This window comes from Podarcis liolepis (genome assembly GCF_965112155.1).
Source record: "Podarcis liolepis genome assembly, chromosome: 18".
NCBI classification, from domain to species: Eukaryota; Metazoa; Chordata; class Lepidosauria; order Squamata; family Lacertidae; genus Podarcis; species Podarcis liolepis.
Window position 1 is genome coordinate 2333035 of NC_139572.1, and position 19017 is coordinate 2352051.

Here is a 19017-nt window from a genome sequence, read left to right on the forward strand (position 1 = left end):
GAGCGAAACACCTCCGTCCTTTAAAAGGGGGCACCCCAGAAAGAAACCAGAGGTTGCCGAAAGACTGGGGGTTCCAAATGCAAGCTGTAGGGCTCACCCCAAAGAACAGGCCGCCCATGACATTAGCGCCCCCAATCGGCAGTAGGGGGGAATCGCAGAGCAATTGCAAAAACGCCTGATATCCCAGTGCGTTCGACACATTCAACTGGTGCAGAAGGAAATTCACCCGCAAAATATCAACAACTGCAAAGCAAAGTGGGGGGGGGGGAGAGACTCTGCTCAGAATGGGCTAGCAGCAAAAGCGAGAATAAGTTATTTTATCGATGCACAGCAGCCATACGCCCATGTTCTCTAAACACCTCCCGTTCCGCCCCTTTATCCATCTGCAACCCCCCCCCCCAAAAAAAACCTTTTAAATTGTTGGTTTCTCTAACGCCGCCCCTACCTAGCCCAGCAATTTAAAACCGGCTTGCACAAAGCTTCTTAAAGTTGCATAAATAAATCCGCCCCCACTCGCCTTGTTGGGGGGGGGGGCGAGAGGAAACGAGAAGCAAATAAACCGCTCCCGTCTTGTAAACGAGACCTTCCGGGATGTTTTCACAGCCGTGCTCAATTTTCAGCACGTGATTCGCACCTAATACATACTTTGCGCGTGTGTGTATGCAAATACACAATTTTTGCACGGGGAGAAAGTTCGGCAGAAGGCGAATCCCGAAAAAACAGCCCCATTTGAAGTTTGTGTATTGGTTCGGTTCGGGACGGGCAAACGAGGTAGTTTCGGATCTCCATATTCATTTCCCGTCCCCCGCGGCTCCAGACCTACAGAGAACCCACTTCTCTGCTTTCCGGACCCCCTTACCGGAGGGATCGAAGGTTGGGGGGCGCTGGCTGTTAAGTGTTGGCCCCCGAAAGACCCTGCCCTTACATTCGCTCCTTTGGGAAGGCAGCGCCTTTGAGACTCCAGGAAATGGGGGTTTCGCTCGTGTGGGTTCAACTCCACCTTCAGGGGCGTGGAGACCCCCCAATGCCGAGACCCCCCAAAACGAGGTTCGAGTCCGGATCGTGTCTCTCAGACCCGGGTTTCTTCAACGTTCTTGTCCTCCAGGAAACCAAGAATTCTCCTCCAGCGGCTGGGGGCTGTGGGGTGGTCGTTGGGGCAGCAATCGCCGTCGCTTTGGTCTTTGGCGAAGTGAACGAACACCTTGCGGCGAAAGGGAATGAGGCGGTGAGAGAAAAGCAAAAGAGGATATTATAATAATAATAATAATAATAATAATAATAATAATAATAATAATAATAAAATTTATTATTTATACCCCGCCCACCTGGCTGAGTTTCCCCAGCCACTCGGGGCAGCTTCCAATTGAGTGTTAAAAACAATATTAAAAACTTCCCTGAACAGGGCTGCCTTCAGATGTCTTTTAAAGATAAGATAGCTGCTTATTTCCTTCACATATGAAGGGAGGGTGTTCCACAGGGCGGGTGCCACCACCGAGAAGGCCCTCTGCCTGGTTCCCTGTAACCTCACTTCTCGCAATGAGGGAACCGCCAGAAGGCCCTCAGTGCTGGATCTCATTGTCCGGGCTGGACGATGGGGGTGGAGACGCTCCTTCAGGGATACTGGGCCATTTAGGGCTTTTAAGGTCAGCCCCAACACTTTGAATTGTGCTCGGAAACGTCCTGGGAGCCAATATAGGTCTTTTAGGACTGGTGTTATGTGGTCTCGGCAGCTGCTCCCAGTCCCCAGTCTAGCTGCCGCATTCTGGATTAGTTGTAGTTTCCGGGTCACCTTCAAAGGCAGCCCCACGGAGAGCGCATGGCAGTAGTCCAAGCAGGAGATGCCCAGAACATGCACCACTCTGGCCAGACAGTCTGCGGGCAGGGAGGGTCTCATCCTGCGTACCAGATGGAGCTGCCCTGGACACAGAATTGACCTGCGCCTCCATGGACAGTTGTGAGTCCAGAATGACTCCCAGGCTGCACTCCTGGTCTTTCAGGGGCACAGTCACCCCATTCAGGACCAGGGAGTCCCCCACACCTGCCCGCCTCCTGTCCCCCAAAAACAGTCCTTCTTTCTTGTCGGGATTCAACCTCAATCTGCTGGCCGCCATCCATCCTCCATTACATTTTTAATAGCGTTATTCTTTTCAAAACCGCTCCATTTCGGACCGGCCGAAGTTTCCAAGTTACCTTCAAGGGCCCAACCTCAAAAGTTAAGTTATTAGTCCTTATGAGTGCAGAAATCGGAAGGAAACTGGGTGGATTCTCAGAAGCGAGAATGGAAACAAGACAGGCAGAAGCTTTGTTTGGTAAGGTTTTTGGGGAGAGGGGGTCCCCAAGGGACGCGAGTGGCGCTGTGGGTTAAACCACAGAGCCTAGGACTTGCCGATCAGAAGGTCGGTGGTTCGAATCCCCGCGATGACAGGGTGAGCTGCCGTTGCTCGGTCCCTGCTCCTGCCAACCTAGCAGTTCGAAAGCACGTCAAAGTGCAAGTAGATAGATAGGTACCACTCCGGCGGGAAGGTAAACGGTGTTTCCGTGTGCTGCTCTGGTTCGCCAGAAGCGGCTTAGTCCTGCTGGCCACATGACCCGGAAGCTGTACGTTGGCTCCATCGGCCAATAAAGCGAGATGAGCGCTGCAACCCCAGAGTCGGTCACCACTGGACCTAATGGTCAGGGGTCCCTTTACCTTTACGGGGTCCCTACTCACGCCGCGGGCCTCACCTGGTCGAGGGTCGTTTGAGAGACGGAGTAATCTTCGATGTGGTAGGTGGTCCGGTGAGCAGAGAGGATGCCGAAGATGTTGGCCAGGGAGCAGCTGCGAGAAGGTAGCTGATACTGGAGTGTGCAATGATGCTTCTCCTTCAAGATGATTCCGGGGAAAGAATCACGGATGAATTTCTCCACAGGGCCCAGGTCCACGCTGGAGACCCGGAGGACGATGGTGTAGCCGTCTCCGAACCTAGGAAGAGAAACCGGGGCGGAACTGTAGTGATAATAATAATTATTTATTATTTATACCCCGCCCATCTGGCTGGGCTTCCCCAGCCACTCTGGGCGGCTTCCAAGAGAACACGAAAATACAATAACCTATTAAACATTAAAAACTTCCCTAAACAGGACTGCCTTCAGATCACTTCTAAAAGTCAGGTAGTTGTTTTTCTCCTTGACATCTGATGGAAGGGTGTTCCACAGGGCGGGCGCCACCACCAAGAAAGCCCTCTGCCTGGTTCCCTGTAACCTCACTTCTCGCAGTGAGGGAACCACCAGAAGACCCTCAGAAATGGACTCCGGTGTCCGGGCTGAACGATGGAGGTGGAGACGCTCCTTCAGGGATACTGGACCGAGGCCGTTTAGGGCTTTAAGGGTCAGCACCAACACTTTGAATTGTGCTCGGAAACGTCCTGGGAGCCAGTGTAGGTCTTTCAAGACCAGTGTTATGTGGTCTTGGTGGCCGCTCCCAGTCCCCAGTTTGGCTGCCACATTCTGGATTAGTTGTAGTTTCCGGGTCACCTTCCAAGGCAGCCCCACGTAGAGCGCATTGCAATAGTCCAAGCGGGAGATAACCAGAGCATGCGCCACTCTGGCCAGACAGTCTGCGGGCAGGTAGGGTCTCATCCTGCATACCAGATGGAGCTGCCCTGGACACAGAATTAACCTGCGCCTCCATGGGCAGCTGTGAGTCCAGAATGACTCCCAGGCTGCACACCTGGTCTTTCAGGGGAACAGTTACCAAATTCAGGACCAGGGAGTGCTCCATAAGATCAGATGGGATTACTATGAGGAATTATAAAATATGCATCAAGCCATTGTGACCACAATGAATGCATTGTGTTGATTGGGTTTGATTCATTGACAATAAGTTCTGATCACATCCCACAATCCTCAACATTTATGCCATTTCTGACAAGCAGGTGTGGCCTAGAGAGAAGGGGTGTGGCTTATGCAAGGGGTGTGGCCTACAGAGAGGAGGTGTGTTTTATGTGAGGGGTGTGGAATGGAGAGGAGGGGTGTGGTTTGTGTGAGGGGTGTGGCCTAGAGAGAGGGGTGTGGTGTATACGAGGGGTGTGACCTAGAGAGCAGGGGTGTGGTTTATGTGAGGGGTGTGGCCTAGAGAGTGGGGGTGTGGCTTATGTGATGAGTGTGGCCTAGAGAGGGGGTGTGGTTTATGTGAGAGGTGTGGCCTGGAGAGAGGGGGTGTTGTTTATGTGAGGGGTGTGGCCTGCAGAGAGGAGGGGTGTGGAATGGAGAGCAGGGGTGTGGTTTATGTGAGGGGTGTGGCCTAGAGAGGGTGTGGTTTATGTGAGGGGTGTGGCCTAGAGAGAAGAGGTGTGGTTTATGCGAGGGGCGTGGTCTGGAGAAAAGGGGGTGTGGTCTGTACGAGGGGTGTGGCCTTTAGGACTGAAACCCCACCCCCAAACAGCACATTATCAAGACAAGAAACCCTTCGCCATCGCCGCCAGAGGCTTACTTGTTCTTCAGGTGCTGGACACTCCCTAGACATCGGAAACGGCCGTTCACCATGATCGCCATCCTGGTGCAAAGAGCCTCACACTCCTCCATGCTAGCAGGTGGGAGAAAGAAGGAGAAGAAAAGGCAGTTAGCTCCTTCCGGCCTCACCCCGATTATTTAAGAAGGTTCCTCTCCGGTAAACGGCAGGGGAATCTGCCCCTGTGGAATTTCTGCCTGGATATTCACCCCAGTAGCTGGGAGGGAGGCATGGAGCCTTTTACAGATCTGCCTGGCTAATAATAATAATAATAATAATAATAATAATAATAACTCATAAGCAAAAATAACGGGAAGGCGAGAGAGAGAGATTTTGCCTTTGGCGGTTGGAGGCTGGATGGCGGCTAACAGATTGAGGTTGAATCCTGGCAAGACAGAAGGACTGTTTTGGGGGGACAGGAGGCGGGCAGGTGTGGGGGATTCCCTGGTCCTGAATGGGGCAACTGTGCCCCTGAAAGACCAGGTGTGCAGCCTGGGATTCATTCTGGACTCACAGCTGTCCATGGAGGTGCAGGTCAGTTCTGTGTCCAGGGCAGCTCCATCTGGGACGCAGGATGAGACCCTCCCTGCCCACAGACTGTCTGGCCAGAGTGGTGCATGCTCTGGTTATCTCCCGCTTGGACTACTGCCATGCGCTCTACGTGGGGCTACCTTTGAAGGTGACCCGGAAACTGCAACTATGCGACTAATCCAGAATGCGGCAGCTAGACTAGGGACTGGTGACTGGGAGCGGCCGCCGAGACCACATAACACCGGTCTTGAAAGACCTACACTGGCTCCCAATACATTTCCGAGCACAATTCAAAGTGTTGGTGTTGACCTTGAAAGCCCTAAACGACCTTGGTCCAGTATATCTGAAGGAGCGTCTCCACCCCCATCGTCCAGCCCGGACACCGGGGTCCATCTCCCGAGGGCCTTCTGGCGGTTCCCTCCCTGCGAGAAGCGAGGTTACAGGGAACCAGGCAGAGGGCCTTCTCAGTGGTGGCGCCCTCCCTGTGGAACACCCTCCCACCAGATGTCAAAGAGAACAACAACTACCACCAGACTTTCAGAAGACATCTGAAGGCAGCCCTGTTTAGGGAAGCTTTTAATGTTTGATGTATTACAGTATTTGAATGGTTTTTTGGAAGCCGCCCGGAGTGGCTGGGGAAGCCCAGCCAGATGGGCGGCGTATAAATAATAATTTATTATTATTATTATTATTATTTGTTTACCTGTGGGACGTGAGGACCACCGACCGGCCGTCCCTTATCACCCCAAGGATGCAGTTCCAAAGGAAACGCTTGGCCCTTGGATCCATCCCCGTCGTCGGCTCGTCCTGGAACCCACAAACAAATGAAATTTCATAGAATCATAGAATCCTAGAGTTGGAAGAGACCACAAGGGCCATCGAGTCCAACCCCCTGCCAAGCAGGAAACACCATCAGAGCACTCCTGACATATGGTTGTCAAGCCTCTGCTTAAAGACCTCCAAAGTAGGAGACTCCACCACACTCCTTGGCAGCAAATTCCACTGTCAAACAGCTGTTACTGTCAGGAAGTTCTTCCTAATGTTTAGGGGGAATCTTCTTTCTTGTAGTTTGGATCCATTGCTCCGTGTCCGCTTCTCTGGAGCAGCAGAAAACAACCTTTCTCCCTCCTCTATGTGACATCCTTTTATATATTTGAACATGGCTATCATATCACCCCTTAACCTCCTCTTCTCCAGGCTATTTCAAGCCTCACCAAGTTCTTGCCCACCCGGCTAAGACACACACACCCTTCCGGCTCGAAAAACGGCCGGCGACACCAATCACTGACCAGGAAAATGACTGGCGGTGCTCCGATGAGCGCGATGGCCGTGGAGAGCTTGCGTTTGTTGCCGCCACTGTATCGCCCGGCGGGCCTATCCGCGTAGGCCGTCAGACCAAGCGTCGACAGGCCCCATTTGACCACCTGGCAGGGAGAGAGGTACCGGTTGGGCAAGAGGTGGGGAGCCCGGCAGCAGGGGGCGCCAGAGCGAATGGCAGGCAGAGACAACAGAGCCTAGATTTGCCCCCATCATCATAAGAATACAGGCATACCTTGGAAGTCGAATGGAATGTGTTCCGGAAGTCCGTTCGACTTCCAAAATGTTCGGAAACCAAAGCGCGGCTTCCGATTGGTTTCCGTTTGGAAACCAAAGCGCAGCTTCCGATTGGAAGCTTCTGCAGCCAACCGGAAGCAACGTCGGACGTTTGGCTTCCAAAAACCGTTCGGAAACTGGAACACTCACTTCTGGGTTTGGTAAATATAAAAGGTAAAGGGACCCCTGACCATTAGCCGCAGACGCGGACGACTCTGGGGTTGCGGCGCTCATCTCGCTTTATTGGCCGAGGGAGCCGGCGTACAGCTTCCGGGTCATGTGGCCAGCAGGACTAAGCCGCTTCTGGCAAACCAGAGCAGCGCACGGAAACGCCGTTTACCTTCCCGTCGGAGCGGTACCTATTTATCTACTTGCACTTTGACGTACTTTCGAACTGCTAGGTGCGGGGATTTGAACCGCCGACCTTCCGATCGGCAAGTCCTAGGCTCTGTGGTTTAACCCACAGCGCCACCCGTGTCCCTTGGTAAATATAGTTATCCTTTATTAGGCATAGCGAACCACACATTATCAAACAAACGCTTCTGGGTTTGGATCGCTCGGGAGCCGATTTGTTCGGGAGCCAAGGCGTTCGAGATCCAAGGTACGACTGTAATAAATAACCGTCTGAGAATGCGCAGAGTGCTTTTTTGGCCAGGGCGCCAGAGAGCCAGCCCTTTTTTGGCAACTCTCACCCCGGGAATCTCGGTCTCCGGGACCCCACGCAGGCGAGAGTAGAAGACGAGATGTTCGCGTCCGGTTAGCAGGTCGTTGATGGCATCAAATTGGGGGCAATAGCCCATGTTTTGGTGGACGGCTTGCAGATCAGTGATCACACTGTAGGTGGAGGGGGTGAGGGTTAGGAAAGTGGAAATTGGAGAGAGAGGCGACTTTGAAGCAAGAAGCAAAGATCATGGCAGGGTAACGCAGATCTTCCTCCCCCCCTTTCTTAAATTTTCATTTATACTTTCCAAGTTTATACACTCACTCATTTTACAATCATTTCGACATTTCCAAACTCGACTTCCTTCCCCCTCTCTTTCTGCGACTCCTTACATTTATTTCCAATGCCTTCTGCATATCCAAATTAAACCTGATTTGTTCATCTTCTTTAGATATATACCGTATTTTTTGCTCTATAACATGCACCAGACCACAAGACGCACCTAGCTTTTGGAGGAGGAAAACAAGAAAAAAAACATTCTGAAGCGTATTTTTTGCTCTATAAGACTCACTTTTTCCCTCCTAAAAAGTAAGGGGAAATGTGTATACCTGTATACCTGAAAGAGCATCTCCACCCCCATCATTCAGCCCAGACACTGAGATCCAGCGCCGAGGGCCTTCTGGTGGTTCCCTCCCTGCAAGAAGCAAGATTACCGTATTTTTTGCTCTATAAGACCCCCTTTTTCCCTCCTAAAAAGTAAGGGAAAATGTGTGTGCGTCTTACGGAGCGAATGCAGGCTGCGCAGCTATCCCAGAAGCCAGAACAGCAAGAGGGATTGCTGCTTTCACTGCGCAGCGATCCCTCTTGCTGTTCTGGCTTCTGAGATTCAGAATATATTTTTTCTTGTTTTCCTCCTCCAAAAACTAGGTGCGCCTTGTGGTCTGGTGCGTCTTATAGAGCGAAAAATACGGTACGTTTCTATGCAATTTAGGTTGCTCTGTCCCTATAATTCCCCAACAGAAAAGCTTCTGGGTTTGTTTGTTTTTTTACAAATGTTATTTTAAACATCCTTTTCATTGCATTATATATCATTTCCCAGTAAAGCTACAAGACCACCACGTAGGATAAACAGAACCTTCTTTCTCTTTAGGTTTCCAACACTTACTTGATTTAGATTTATGCGATTTTTCCCAATCGGCACTGACCTGTAGCCTTTCAGAAAGGCCTTCCCGGACGTCACCTCGGAGTCTCCCGTTAGCATTTTGAAAGTTGACGTTTTCCCGGCGCCATTGACTCCCAGGAGACCGAAACACTGCGGGAAAAGTTTGGGTTGGACTTTTGCGCCAACACAGTGTGCGGACAGCGACTGGGGGTGCAGAACTAAAAGGCCGTCCGCAATATCTTTGCTTAGTTTTACTTCAAAAAAAAACATAGCAGTCGAATATTACAAGTCATCAGTCCTCCTCACCAGCCCGCAGCAGCAGCTTACAAAACATTTGATCAGCTTAAATACAGTTTCAAATAATCAATTGTCCTCTCACATCCCTTCCTGCACCCGGTGTAGAAAGTAACTCCCTTTTCCAATTTGGCAAAAAATCCAGAGACCACAGGTTTGCAGGTAGGTTACGTTAGGGTTACCAGACGTCCCCGATTCCTGGAGACAGTCCCCGGATTTGCAAATCTGTCCCCGGACAAATTCCGTCCCCGGATTTCTTCATATTTATCTATTCTTGTTTTGCGTCAACATGCAATTCGTTCGTCTGTAGCTAATCTCTCCATATTATCAATCCATGTGCTCAATGGAATCTTTTTGCGGCTCTTCCAACTCATCAAAACAAGGTTTTTTGCTTCTAATATAGCACAGTAAAGGTAAAGGGACCCCTGACTGTTAGGTCCAGTCATGACAGACTCTGGGGTTGCGGCGCTCATCTCGCTTCACTGGCCAAGGGAGCCGGCGTACAGCTTCCGGGTCATGTGGCCAGCAGGACTAAGCCGCTTCTGGCGAACCAGAGCAGCGCACGGAAACGCCGTTTACCTTCCCGCTGGAGCGGTACCTATTTATCTACTTGCACTTTGACGTGCTTTCGAACTGCCAGGTTGGCAGGAGCAGGGACTGAGCAACGGGAACTCACCCCATCATGGGGATTCGAACAGTTAACCTTCTGATCGGCAAGCCCTAGGCTCCGTGGTTTAACCCACAGCGCCACCTGTGTCCCTATAATATAGCACAGTACATCCATTTATTTATTTTTTGACCCCTTGAAATCTCCCATGTTTCCGGAATGTAATTTAGAATTAAATTCCGTTCCCCTAAATATGCCTCTCCTTAAGAACGCCCGATTCCTTCCCCGCGAGGTCACTTACTTCCCCTGGAGGGATCCCCACGCACAGGCGATCCACCGCTGGCTTCTTGGTCCTCCGGTAGATCTGGGGAAAGAATTGCAAACTGGCGGTCACATGTGAATTCCTCTCCCCACCCACTAGGGAGCGCTGCCAGATTGACACATTTCCTGCGTGTGATGGCTTTGGACTCGGAACCAGAGGAGTCTCAGTCTGCACTTTGCCTGTAAAGTTGGGGGGAATCGAGAAGAAAGGGAACCCAGAGAGACACCAACGCCTTAAACAAATCAATCGCCCGTCAAAACGTGCTGTGCGGGTGCCCCTCCCAGCTCGCCCCCCTGCCCCACACCTTCGTCAGCTGCTGCAGAACGAGGATGTCCGCGGCCGGTATCCCGCTGGTGACCCTCTTCCGTTCCTTGGCAACATCCTCGTCCTCTTCTCCCAGCGGCGACTCCTTGACCGGGGAGGGCCTGGAAGGGAAGGCAACGTAAAGACCTCTCCATCGGTTCTGCCGTGGCCGGCCGGCCGGCCCCACCAGTCCTCCTTTTAAAAGGTACAGGGACCCCTGACCATTAGGTCCAGTCGTGACCGACTCTGGGGTTGCGGCGCTTATCTCGCTTTACTGGCCGAGGGAGCCGGCGTACAGCTTCCGGGTCATGTGGCCAGCAGGACTAAGCCGCTTCTGGCGAACCAGAGCAGCGCACGAAAAAACCATTTACCTTCCCACCGGAGTGGTACCTATTTATCTACTTGCACTTGGACGTGCTTTCGAACTGCTAGGTTGGCAGGAGCAGGGACCGAGCAATGGGAGCTCACCCTGTCATTGCGGGGATTCAAAGCGCCGACCTTCTGATCGGCAAGTCCTAGGCTCTGTGGGACAAATGTAAAGGGACCCCTGACCATTAGGTCCAGTCGTGACCGACTCTGGGGTTGCGGCGCTCATCTCGCTTTATTGGCCGAGGGAGCCGGCGTACAGCTTCTGGGTCATGTGGCCAGCAGGACTAAGCCGCTTCTGGCGAACCAGAGAAGCGCACGGAAATGCCGTTTACCTTCCCGCTGGAGTGGTACCTATTGATCTACTGCTAGGTCGAACCGCCGACCTTCCGATCGGCAAGCCCTAGGCTCTGCAGTTTAACCCACAGCGCCACCCGCATCCCAGCCCTCCTTTTACCCCTCCCCAAAAAGTGTCCCCTGATGGGCAGGCGCGTCTTGCCCATAGAGGCAAGACGCGTGGGGCGCTAGGGCGCCAGGGAAGAGGCAGAGGTTTCAATCAATTTGATTTAAATCAAATCCACCCTGCTTCCAACGCAGGAAACTGCTTCCAACGCAGGGCGCGAACCCAGAACCCTGAGATTAAGGGCCTGGCGCTCTCCGGAAGCCGGCGATCTTCAGGGAGCTATAAATGGAGACGGCAAGAAATGGACTCAAGACTTTCCCGCATGATGGCTCTGCCACCGAACGCTGGCCTTTCTCCTAAAAAAAATTGGTATCCTAGTCCTCATGATTCTGTGCAAAGAGTTGGTTCAAACTGGGTGCGTTTTCAAACAGCGGCTGCCCCCCAAACCTAAAAATAAAGTTAAGATTATAGTCCTCATGGAGGTCAATAAAGGATTGCCGTAACGGGAGTGTGCAAAGGAGCCTTTTATCCGGAGACGGATTGGTGCCCCAAAGGCCACGCTGACCTCAAAGCCCTGCCTTCCTGCATGCGAGGCCGTTGGCTCTAACCACTGAGACACACAGCCCCCTCACCGGAAGGAGAAGAAGAATTTGTACTGCACCAGGAGAGTGAAGGCAAAGAAAACGGCTCCTTCCACAGCCATGGCGAAGATGTTCTTCCCAGCTAATTCCCAGCTTAGAGGAGAAAGGAATTTTCGGTCACCTGCACGGGGGAAGAGATGTAAGCATGAACAGAGAGCAGCCTCTGCTGGTGAGAGAAAAATGGAGAGGCAGGATTAATCGGTTTTGGGTTTTCTCCAGTTGTAGAGGGATAGCTGTGTGTCTGTGCAGCAGATTCATAAAAACAAATTTATTATTATTATTATTATTATTATTATTATTATTATTATTATTATTAACTTATACCTGGCTGCTAGCCAGATTCTGTGCCCAGATTTATAGGCACAGATCATCATCTAAAATAAAATAGCTTACTAGGGAAATGCTGAAATCACCCTTTGGGGGGACTCAGGGTCAATTTTTATGGTAGCCCAAATCTCAGTTGTACAGGTGTACGTATATATCTCAATTTTAACTCATGAGCAATCGCTGCAATCTGCTCTGATGGTATATTTTACCTTTATGAAAGCTGTTTTTACTGTGTTATGCCAGCTGGTCTTTGACCGTAATAAATTATCGATCTATTACTTATACACAACCCATCTGGCTGGGTTTCCGCAGCCACTCTGGGCAGCTCCCAACAGAAGATTAAAAACACGATAAAACATCAAACATTAAAAACTTCCCTAAACAGGGCTGCCTTCAGATGTCTTCTAAAAGTCAGGTAGTTCTTTCTCTCCTTGACATCTGACGGGAGGGCGTTCCACAGGGTGGGTGCCACCACCGAGAAGGCCCTCTGCTTGGTTCCCTGTAACCTCGCTTCTCGCAATGAGGGAACTGCCAGAAGGCCCTCGAGAGATGGACCCCGGTGTCCGGGATGGAGACGCTCCCTCGGGGATACTGGGCCTTTGAGGCCGTTTAGGGCTTTCAAGGTCAGCACCAACGAAACGTACTGGGAGCCAGTGTAGGTCTTTCAGGACCGGTGTTATATGGTCTCCACTCCCAGTCCCCAGTCTGGCTGCCACATTCTGCATAAGTTGTAGTTTCCCTGTCACCTTCAAAGGTAGCCCCACGGAGAGTGCATGGCAGTAGTCCAAGCAAGAGATAACCAGAGCATGCACCACTCTGGCCAGACAGTCCACAGGCAGATAGGGTCTCAGCCTACGTACCAAAATGACTCCCAGGCTGCTCACCTGGTCCTTCAGGGGCACAGTTACCCCATTCAGGACCAAGGAGTCCCCCACACCTGCCTGCCCCCCATCCCCCAAAAACAGTCCTTCAGTCTTGTCAGGATTCAACCTCAATCTGTTAGCCGCCATCCAACCCGTTTTTGCTAGTGCCCTGCTTCCAGGTCGGCGGCGAGGGAAGCGATTGAACGGGAAATGGAATAATAGAATTAAATAATTGTACGGTTGGGAGGAACCCCGAGGCGCAACCGCTGCCTTGCTTAGTTTGGCAGCCGCCAAGCACCACTCACCGAAGCGCTCAAAGGCGTCCGCCATCGCCTGGTTCTTCACCATATCGATCAAACCACGGCCAAGACAGAAGTGCGGGAAGATGAGGAAGACTTTTTTAAGGATGACGTTGACGTCGTTCAATTTCTGCTCACGAGAGGGGAGCAAACACGTGCAGACATATTTATTTACTTTTTAAAAAGATTCCCATGGATAAGCAGGCTTCTCCCTCACAGGAGTTCCAAGTTGGCGTCCCCAGTACAGCGTAACAACCAATTCCTACATTATTATTATTATTATTATTATTACAAAAAATTCCTACATTATTATTATTATTATAACAACCAATTCCTACATCATCATCATCATCATCATTATTATTATTATTATTATTATTATTATTATTATTATTATAACAACCAATCCCCACATTATTATTATTATTATTATTATTATTATTACTACTACTACTACTACTACAACAACAACCACTTTCCAGTCCCCAGTCTAGCTGCCACATTCTGGATTAGTTGCAGTTTCTGGGTCACCTTCAAAGGTAGCCCCACGGAGAGCGCATGGCAGTAGTCCAAGCGGGAGACTACTGGCGAGACAGTCTGTGGGCAGGGAGGGTCTCATCCTGCGTCCCAGATGGAGCTGCCCTGGACACAGAATTGACCTGCGCCTCCATGGGCAGCTGTGAGTCCAAAATGACCCCCAGGCTGCACACCTGGTCCTTCGGGGGCACAGTCACCCCATTCAGGACCAGGGAGTCCCCCACACCTGCCCGCCTCCTGTCCCCCCAAAACAGTCCTTCTGTCTTGTCAGGATTCAGCCTCAATCTGTTAACCACCATCCATCTTCCACCCGCCTCCAGGCACTCACACACGACCTTCACCCCGCAAGGACCCAGTCGTCCCCGTAGCCTACCTTGTCAGTGAAGAGCTCGAGAACGAACGTGGCCACACTCCCATTGATGCCAATGAAGAGATTGACGCATGTCAGAACCACGTAGGCAGTGCTTGGGACGCTGAAGAGGAACGAGGCTGGGTACATCAGAGGGGTGATGGACCAGCTGGGAACGGGCAAAGAGAGGAGGAGGAAATGAAAAAGAACCATTGAATATTTGAAGAATATCCTAAATACAGGAGGACCTTGGTTCTCAAACGCCTTGGTACTCAAACAACTCAAATGCATCCATTCTTAATGAAGAATGGATGCTTTTGAATTCTGGTGCTGGAGGAGACTCTTGAGAGTCCCATGGACTGCAAGAAGATCCAACCTCTCCATTCGGAAGGAAATCAGCCCTGAGTGCTCACTGGAAGGACAGATCCTGAAGCTGAGGCTCCAAGACTTTGGCCACCTCATGAGAAGAGAAGACTCCCTGGAAAAGACCCTGATGTTGGGAAAGATGGAGGGCACAAGGAGAAGGGGACGGCAGAGGACAAGATGGTGGGACAGTGTTCTCGAAGCTACCAGCATGAGTTTGATCAAACTGTGGGAGGCAGTGGAAGACAGGAGGGCCTGGCGTGCTCTGGTCCAGGGGGTCACGAAGAGGCGGACACCACTAAACAACATCAACATCTCCCAAGACAGACAGATGTGAACAAACATGGCCAGAGAACCATACTGCCAAATCTGGAAAAACTCAAACCCAGCTGTGTTTTGTTCTGCATATTCTTTTGGGAAGCGTGAACTGAATCAAATCTCTTTCCCCTACGCCCCTAGCTGCCTTACCCGTAGAGGAGGAGCAGGAGGATCAGAGCTGGCAAGTTGTCCAAGGAGACGTACGATTTTTGCTGGAAACAGACGAAAATCAGCACTACCAGGAGAGCCGGAACGAGGTAGTTACACTGGAAGGAGGAGAAGACGCAAAGGTGAGTTTGACAAGGGAAGGCTTGGATTCTGAATATCTCCCCCTGGATTTTGGAACTCTGAATTGGTTTCCAATCTAACAGCAGACCCAGCTGGCTTGGGGACATTGGTTTCAGTGGGTCTACTCTGAGCAGGGCTTGACCGGCTGCAACACAAAAAACAGCGACAATTTGTTGTGGACAAAGGACAGCTGGACATATAAAGGGCCCCATGACCTTCAGGAGCTGAGGGCCACATCAAACCTAAATCTGGCCCTGGCATGTTTGCAGCAGCGGCCTCGCTCCGCTGTGGCGCTTCCACTTCCGGGGCCCTCCCAATCACGTGCGTGCCCACCCCCCAATTTTATTTTATTTTTAAACTAGACGTTTCCTTTAAAATGTAAAAATCCACCCTGATGGGCCCGTTGGCCCTCCAAAATAAATAATAACAACAATAACAATAATAATAATAATTTACAGTCATATCCCGGGTTACAGACACTTCAGGTTGCGTGATTTTGGGTTGCACACCGCGCTGAACCCGGAAGTACCAGAACGGATTACCTCCGGGTTTGGGCGCTTGCGCATAAGTGTTAAATCGCGCTTTGCGCGCGGGCAGGAGCACCGAATCGCAACCTGCGCGTGTGCAGACGCGACACTGCGGGTTGCGGATGTGCTTCCCGCACGGATCATGTCCGCAACCCGAGCGTCCACTGAATTTATACCCCGCCCATCTGGCTGGGTTTCCCCAGCCACTCTGGGCTGCTTCCAACAAAATATTAAAATACAATAGTCTATTAAACATTAAAGGTAAAGGGACCCCTGACCATTGGGTCCAGTCGTGGCCGACTCTGGGGTTGCGGCGCTCATCTCGCTTTACTGGCCGAGGGAGCCGGCGTACAGCTTCCGGGTCATGTGGCCAGCAGGACTAAGCCGCTTCTGGCGAACCAGAGCAGCGCACGGAAACGCCGTTTACCTTCCCGCCGGAGTGGTACCTATTTATCTACTTGCACTTTGACGTGCTTTCGAACTGCTAGGTTGGCAGGAGCAGGGACCAAGCAACAGGAGCTCACCCTGTCATTGTGGGGATTCGAACCGCCGACCTTCTGATCGGTAAGCCCTAGGCTCTGTGGTTTAACCCACAGCGCCACCTGCGTCCCTATTAAACATTAAAAGCTTCCCAAAACAAAAGAGAACGTGTCCTGGTTTTCCAGGAGGTATGGCAACCCTTGCGCCTCCCTCACCATATCCCAGGCGAAGTTGCCCAGCCAGTAGACGCCGGGCTTCATCCCGCTGACGATCTGGAGGTGTTTGGCTTTGCTGACGCGCTCCTCGATGAGGAAGAGGACGAAGCTGGCCGGGACGAAGGACATGGCGAACATCACACAGATGGAGACCAGCACGTCCACCGACGTAGCCATCCTGCCAGGAAGGCGAATCAGAGGAAAACAGTAGAGTCGGCGAAGAGGGACCTCATCCCATCTACTCGGACCCTCCGTGATTAAGGTGGGAGAGAAGGAAACAGGGACCAAACGAGCTCATATCTTAAAAAAACAAATACCGTATTTTTTGCTCTATAAGACTCACTTTTTCCCTCCTAAAAAGTAAGGGGAAATGTGTGTGTGCGTCTTATGGAGTGAATGCAGGCTGCGCAGCTATCCCAGAAGCCAGAACAGCAAGAGGGATCAATGCTTTCGCTGCGCAGCGATCCCTCTTGCTGTTCTGGCTTCTGGGATTCAGAATATTTTTTTTCTTGTTTTCCTCCTCCAAAAACTAGGTGTGTCTTGTGGTCTGGTGCGTCTTACAGAGCGAAAAATACGGTAATCTTATTTATTTTCCACGCACACAAAAAACAAATTTTAACACAGACAGTAAGTTACTTTATCTTTCCAACCCGTTCGCGATTTCCCTATTTAAACTTGAATGCTGCGTATTTCACGCCAATGCTATTGGATAAATCCGTCGTTTTAATCTATTTGTTTTAATAATTCACTCTCTGTTGCTCATCTTTCAAGCCCTGCTGGAATTCAAAGCAGTTCTTTGAATACCCAGTAAAAAGTGTCAAGTCCTCAGTGAATTTTTCCGTCTCTGATCTTTGCTGTTAATAAGCCCCAGCAAAGGAAGAATGCATTCAAAAACTTACAGAATGTGCAGAAATGGCAAAACCTAGAGATTGGAAGGCCTGGGGGGGGGGGACACCTGCAAAAATGGAGGAATCATGTCCCCCCTGGTTTTTTCCAAAGCTGTTTTTTTCAGGAACAATTGGGGGGGGAGTGTGTGGAATATTCAAACTATATCAAACTGTTTTTTTCAATTTCTCCAACAAAAAAACACTTTCCCAATTTCCCTGGTTTTCCCCCAGGTCTACCCCTCTCTAGCGAAACCTTACTGGAAGAATAAGAAATCAAGATAAACTTTTTTATATATAAAAGAACAGAAACGGTTTATTGACTATTTACAGACAAATTGTAAACAGATAAAAACCCTGGCGGGATTATTGTAATAACTTGCAGTTACATAAGAGTATATATAGAATTGTACATATGGTTAATTTGAATTTGAATGTTATTTACATAAGAGTAAGAAGATTAAAAAATGAGTAAGTTAAGTTGGATACGCAGAAGATATTAAAAACAAATTTAAGGGACCGCAGAAAAGAGGGGGAAGGAAGTTTTAAAATGTCCAGATGACTGTAAAATCAATGAAATGTAGATTATCTGAAAAGTGTAAGTAAAAATGTATTTAATTTTTTTTTACTGCTAATAAGCTCATAGCATTTGGCCATAGCCGGTGTTTGGATTGGAAGCTGGGTGGGGCAGAGACCACTCCCTGCTTCTTCATGTAAATGGTGCTGGCTAGATGACTTTGGAAAGTCCACAAGGACAACAGAAACTCGACCAAAACCCTCCCTGTCTGTGTGATCCCCAGGAACCAGAATTCAGAGGCAAATCCCAACCCAATTCCCGGTTTCCACGAACGGGATGCCGCCCCCCAACTCCAAGAGCAATGGGAGCACCCACGAGCTTCCGTGATGTCACAGCAGCGCAGCCAATCACGGCGCCCAGAGACCTCCCCAACGCTTCCGCGCCATCTACTCACAGGGCCGCCTCCGAGAGCTGCTCTTTGGTCAAGTTGAGCGGGTGGTTGATGGCTGTGATGCCGTAACGCGAAGGATCGGCTCCGGCAGGTAGGCTCGCCCGCAGGAGACCGTTGTTCGCCACGTTGACAAAAGACACCATCGCATGCCAGCCCTTGTTGTTGAACCACACCTGTGGGCAGGATAAGGTAAAGGTAAAGGGACCCCTGACCGTTAGGTCCGGTCGTGGCCGACTCTGGGGTTGCGGCGCTCATCTCGCTTTATTGGCCGAGGGAGCCGGCATACAGCTTCCGGGTCATGTGGCCAGCAGGACTAAGCCACTTCTGGCGAACCAGAGCAGCGCATGGAAACGCCGCTTACCTTCCCGCCAGAGCGGTACCTATTTATCTACTTGTGCTGGTGTGCTTTCGAACTGCTAGGTTGGCAGGAGCTAGGACCGAGCAACGGGAGCTCACCCCATCATTGCGGGGATTCGAACCGCCGACCTTCTGATCGGCAAGTCCTAGGCTCTGTGGTTTAACCCACAGCGCCACCCAACGTGCAGGATACCACATTGTTATTATTTGTTAGTGTTTAACACCGTGTTTCTCCAACATCAACATCACTGGAGTGGCCATGTTGTTTGGACGCCCGATTATCGTCTTCCAAAGCAACTCCTCTATTCCGAACTTAAAAATGGGAAGCATAATGCTGGTGGTCAACAAAAGAGGTTCAAAGACAAGGCAAATCTTTAAAAATGTAGTATAAACACCAACAACTGGGAAACACTGGCCTGCGAGCGCTCCAGTTGGAGAACAGCCTTTACCAAAGGTGTCGTGGGCTTTGAAGACACTCGAACTCAGGACGCGAGGGAGAAACGTGCTAAGAGGAAGGCACGCTTGGCAAATCCACACCGGGATCAACTCCCACCCGGAAACCTATGTCCCCACTGTGGAAGGACGTGTGGATCCAGAACTGGCCTGCACAGTCACTTACGGACTCACTGTGAAAACCGTGTTCATGGAAGACAATCTTACTCAGCTACGAGGGATCGCCAAAGAAGAAGAAGAATAAAACATGCAGAAGCACACCTTCACATTCTGACGCGTTCTCAGCCCCTCAACGAAGCCACTGAGGTTATTCAGAAGTCTGTCGAGAGCACCCCCCTGAGACGGGATGGGGAAAAAGATCACCGTAGGGCTTAAATAGATCACCGTAACAACTTTTGTTATTCATTCGTTCAATAC

General features: G+C 50.7%; 1 protein-coding gene across 4 annotated transcripts in view; it reads right to left on the reverse strand.

Annotated features, from left to right (window-relative positions):
• Positions 1–661: 661 nt before the first annotated feature.
• The window catches only part of ABCA7 (ATP binding cassette subfamily A member 7), a 70121-nt gene continuing 51765 nt past the window's right edge, over positions 662–19017 (reverse strand). For all 4 annotated transcript variants that reach the window (XM_083483546.1, XM_083483545.1, XM_083483543.1 and 1 more), the window contains 16 exons: positions 18862–18936; positions 17794–17963; positions 15939–16116; positions 14579–14694; positions 13772–13916; positions 12868–12991; positions 11364–11493; positions 9964–10084; positions 9639–9701; positions 8480–8586; positions 7306–7447; positions 6310–6444; positions 5724–5827; positions 4472–4564; positions 2725–2962; positions 662–1201 (listed from right to left, as the gene is read on the reverse strand). In XM_083483546.1, coding sequence (XP_083339672.1) covers positions 1070–1201; positions 2725–2962; positions 4472–4564; positions 5724–5827; positions 6310–6444; positions 7306–7447; positions 8480–8586; positions 9639–9701; positions 9964–10084; positions 11364–11493; positions 12868–12991; positions 13772–13916; positions 14579–14694; positions 15939–16116; positions 17794–17963; positions 18862–18936 — 2073 coding nt within the window. In that variant the 3' untranslated portion in view covers positions 662–1069. The remainder of the gene's footprint in view (positions 1202–2724; positions 2963–4471; positions 4565–5723; positions 5828–6309; positions 6445–7305; positions 7448–8479; positions 8587–9638; positions 9702–9963; positions 10085–11363; positions 11494–12867; positions 12992–13771; positions 13917–14578; positions 14695–15938; positions 16117–17793; positions 17964–18861; positions 18937–19017) is intronic.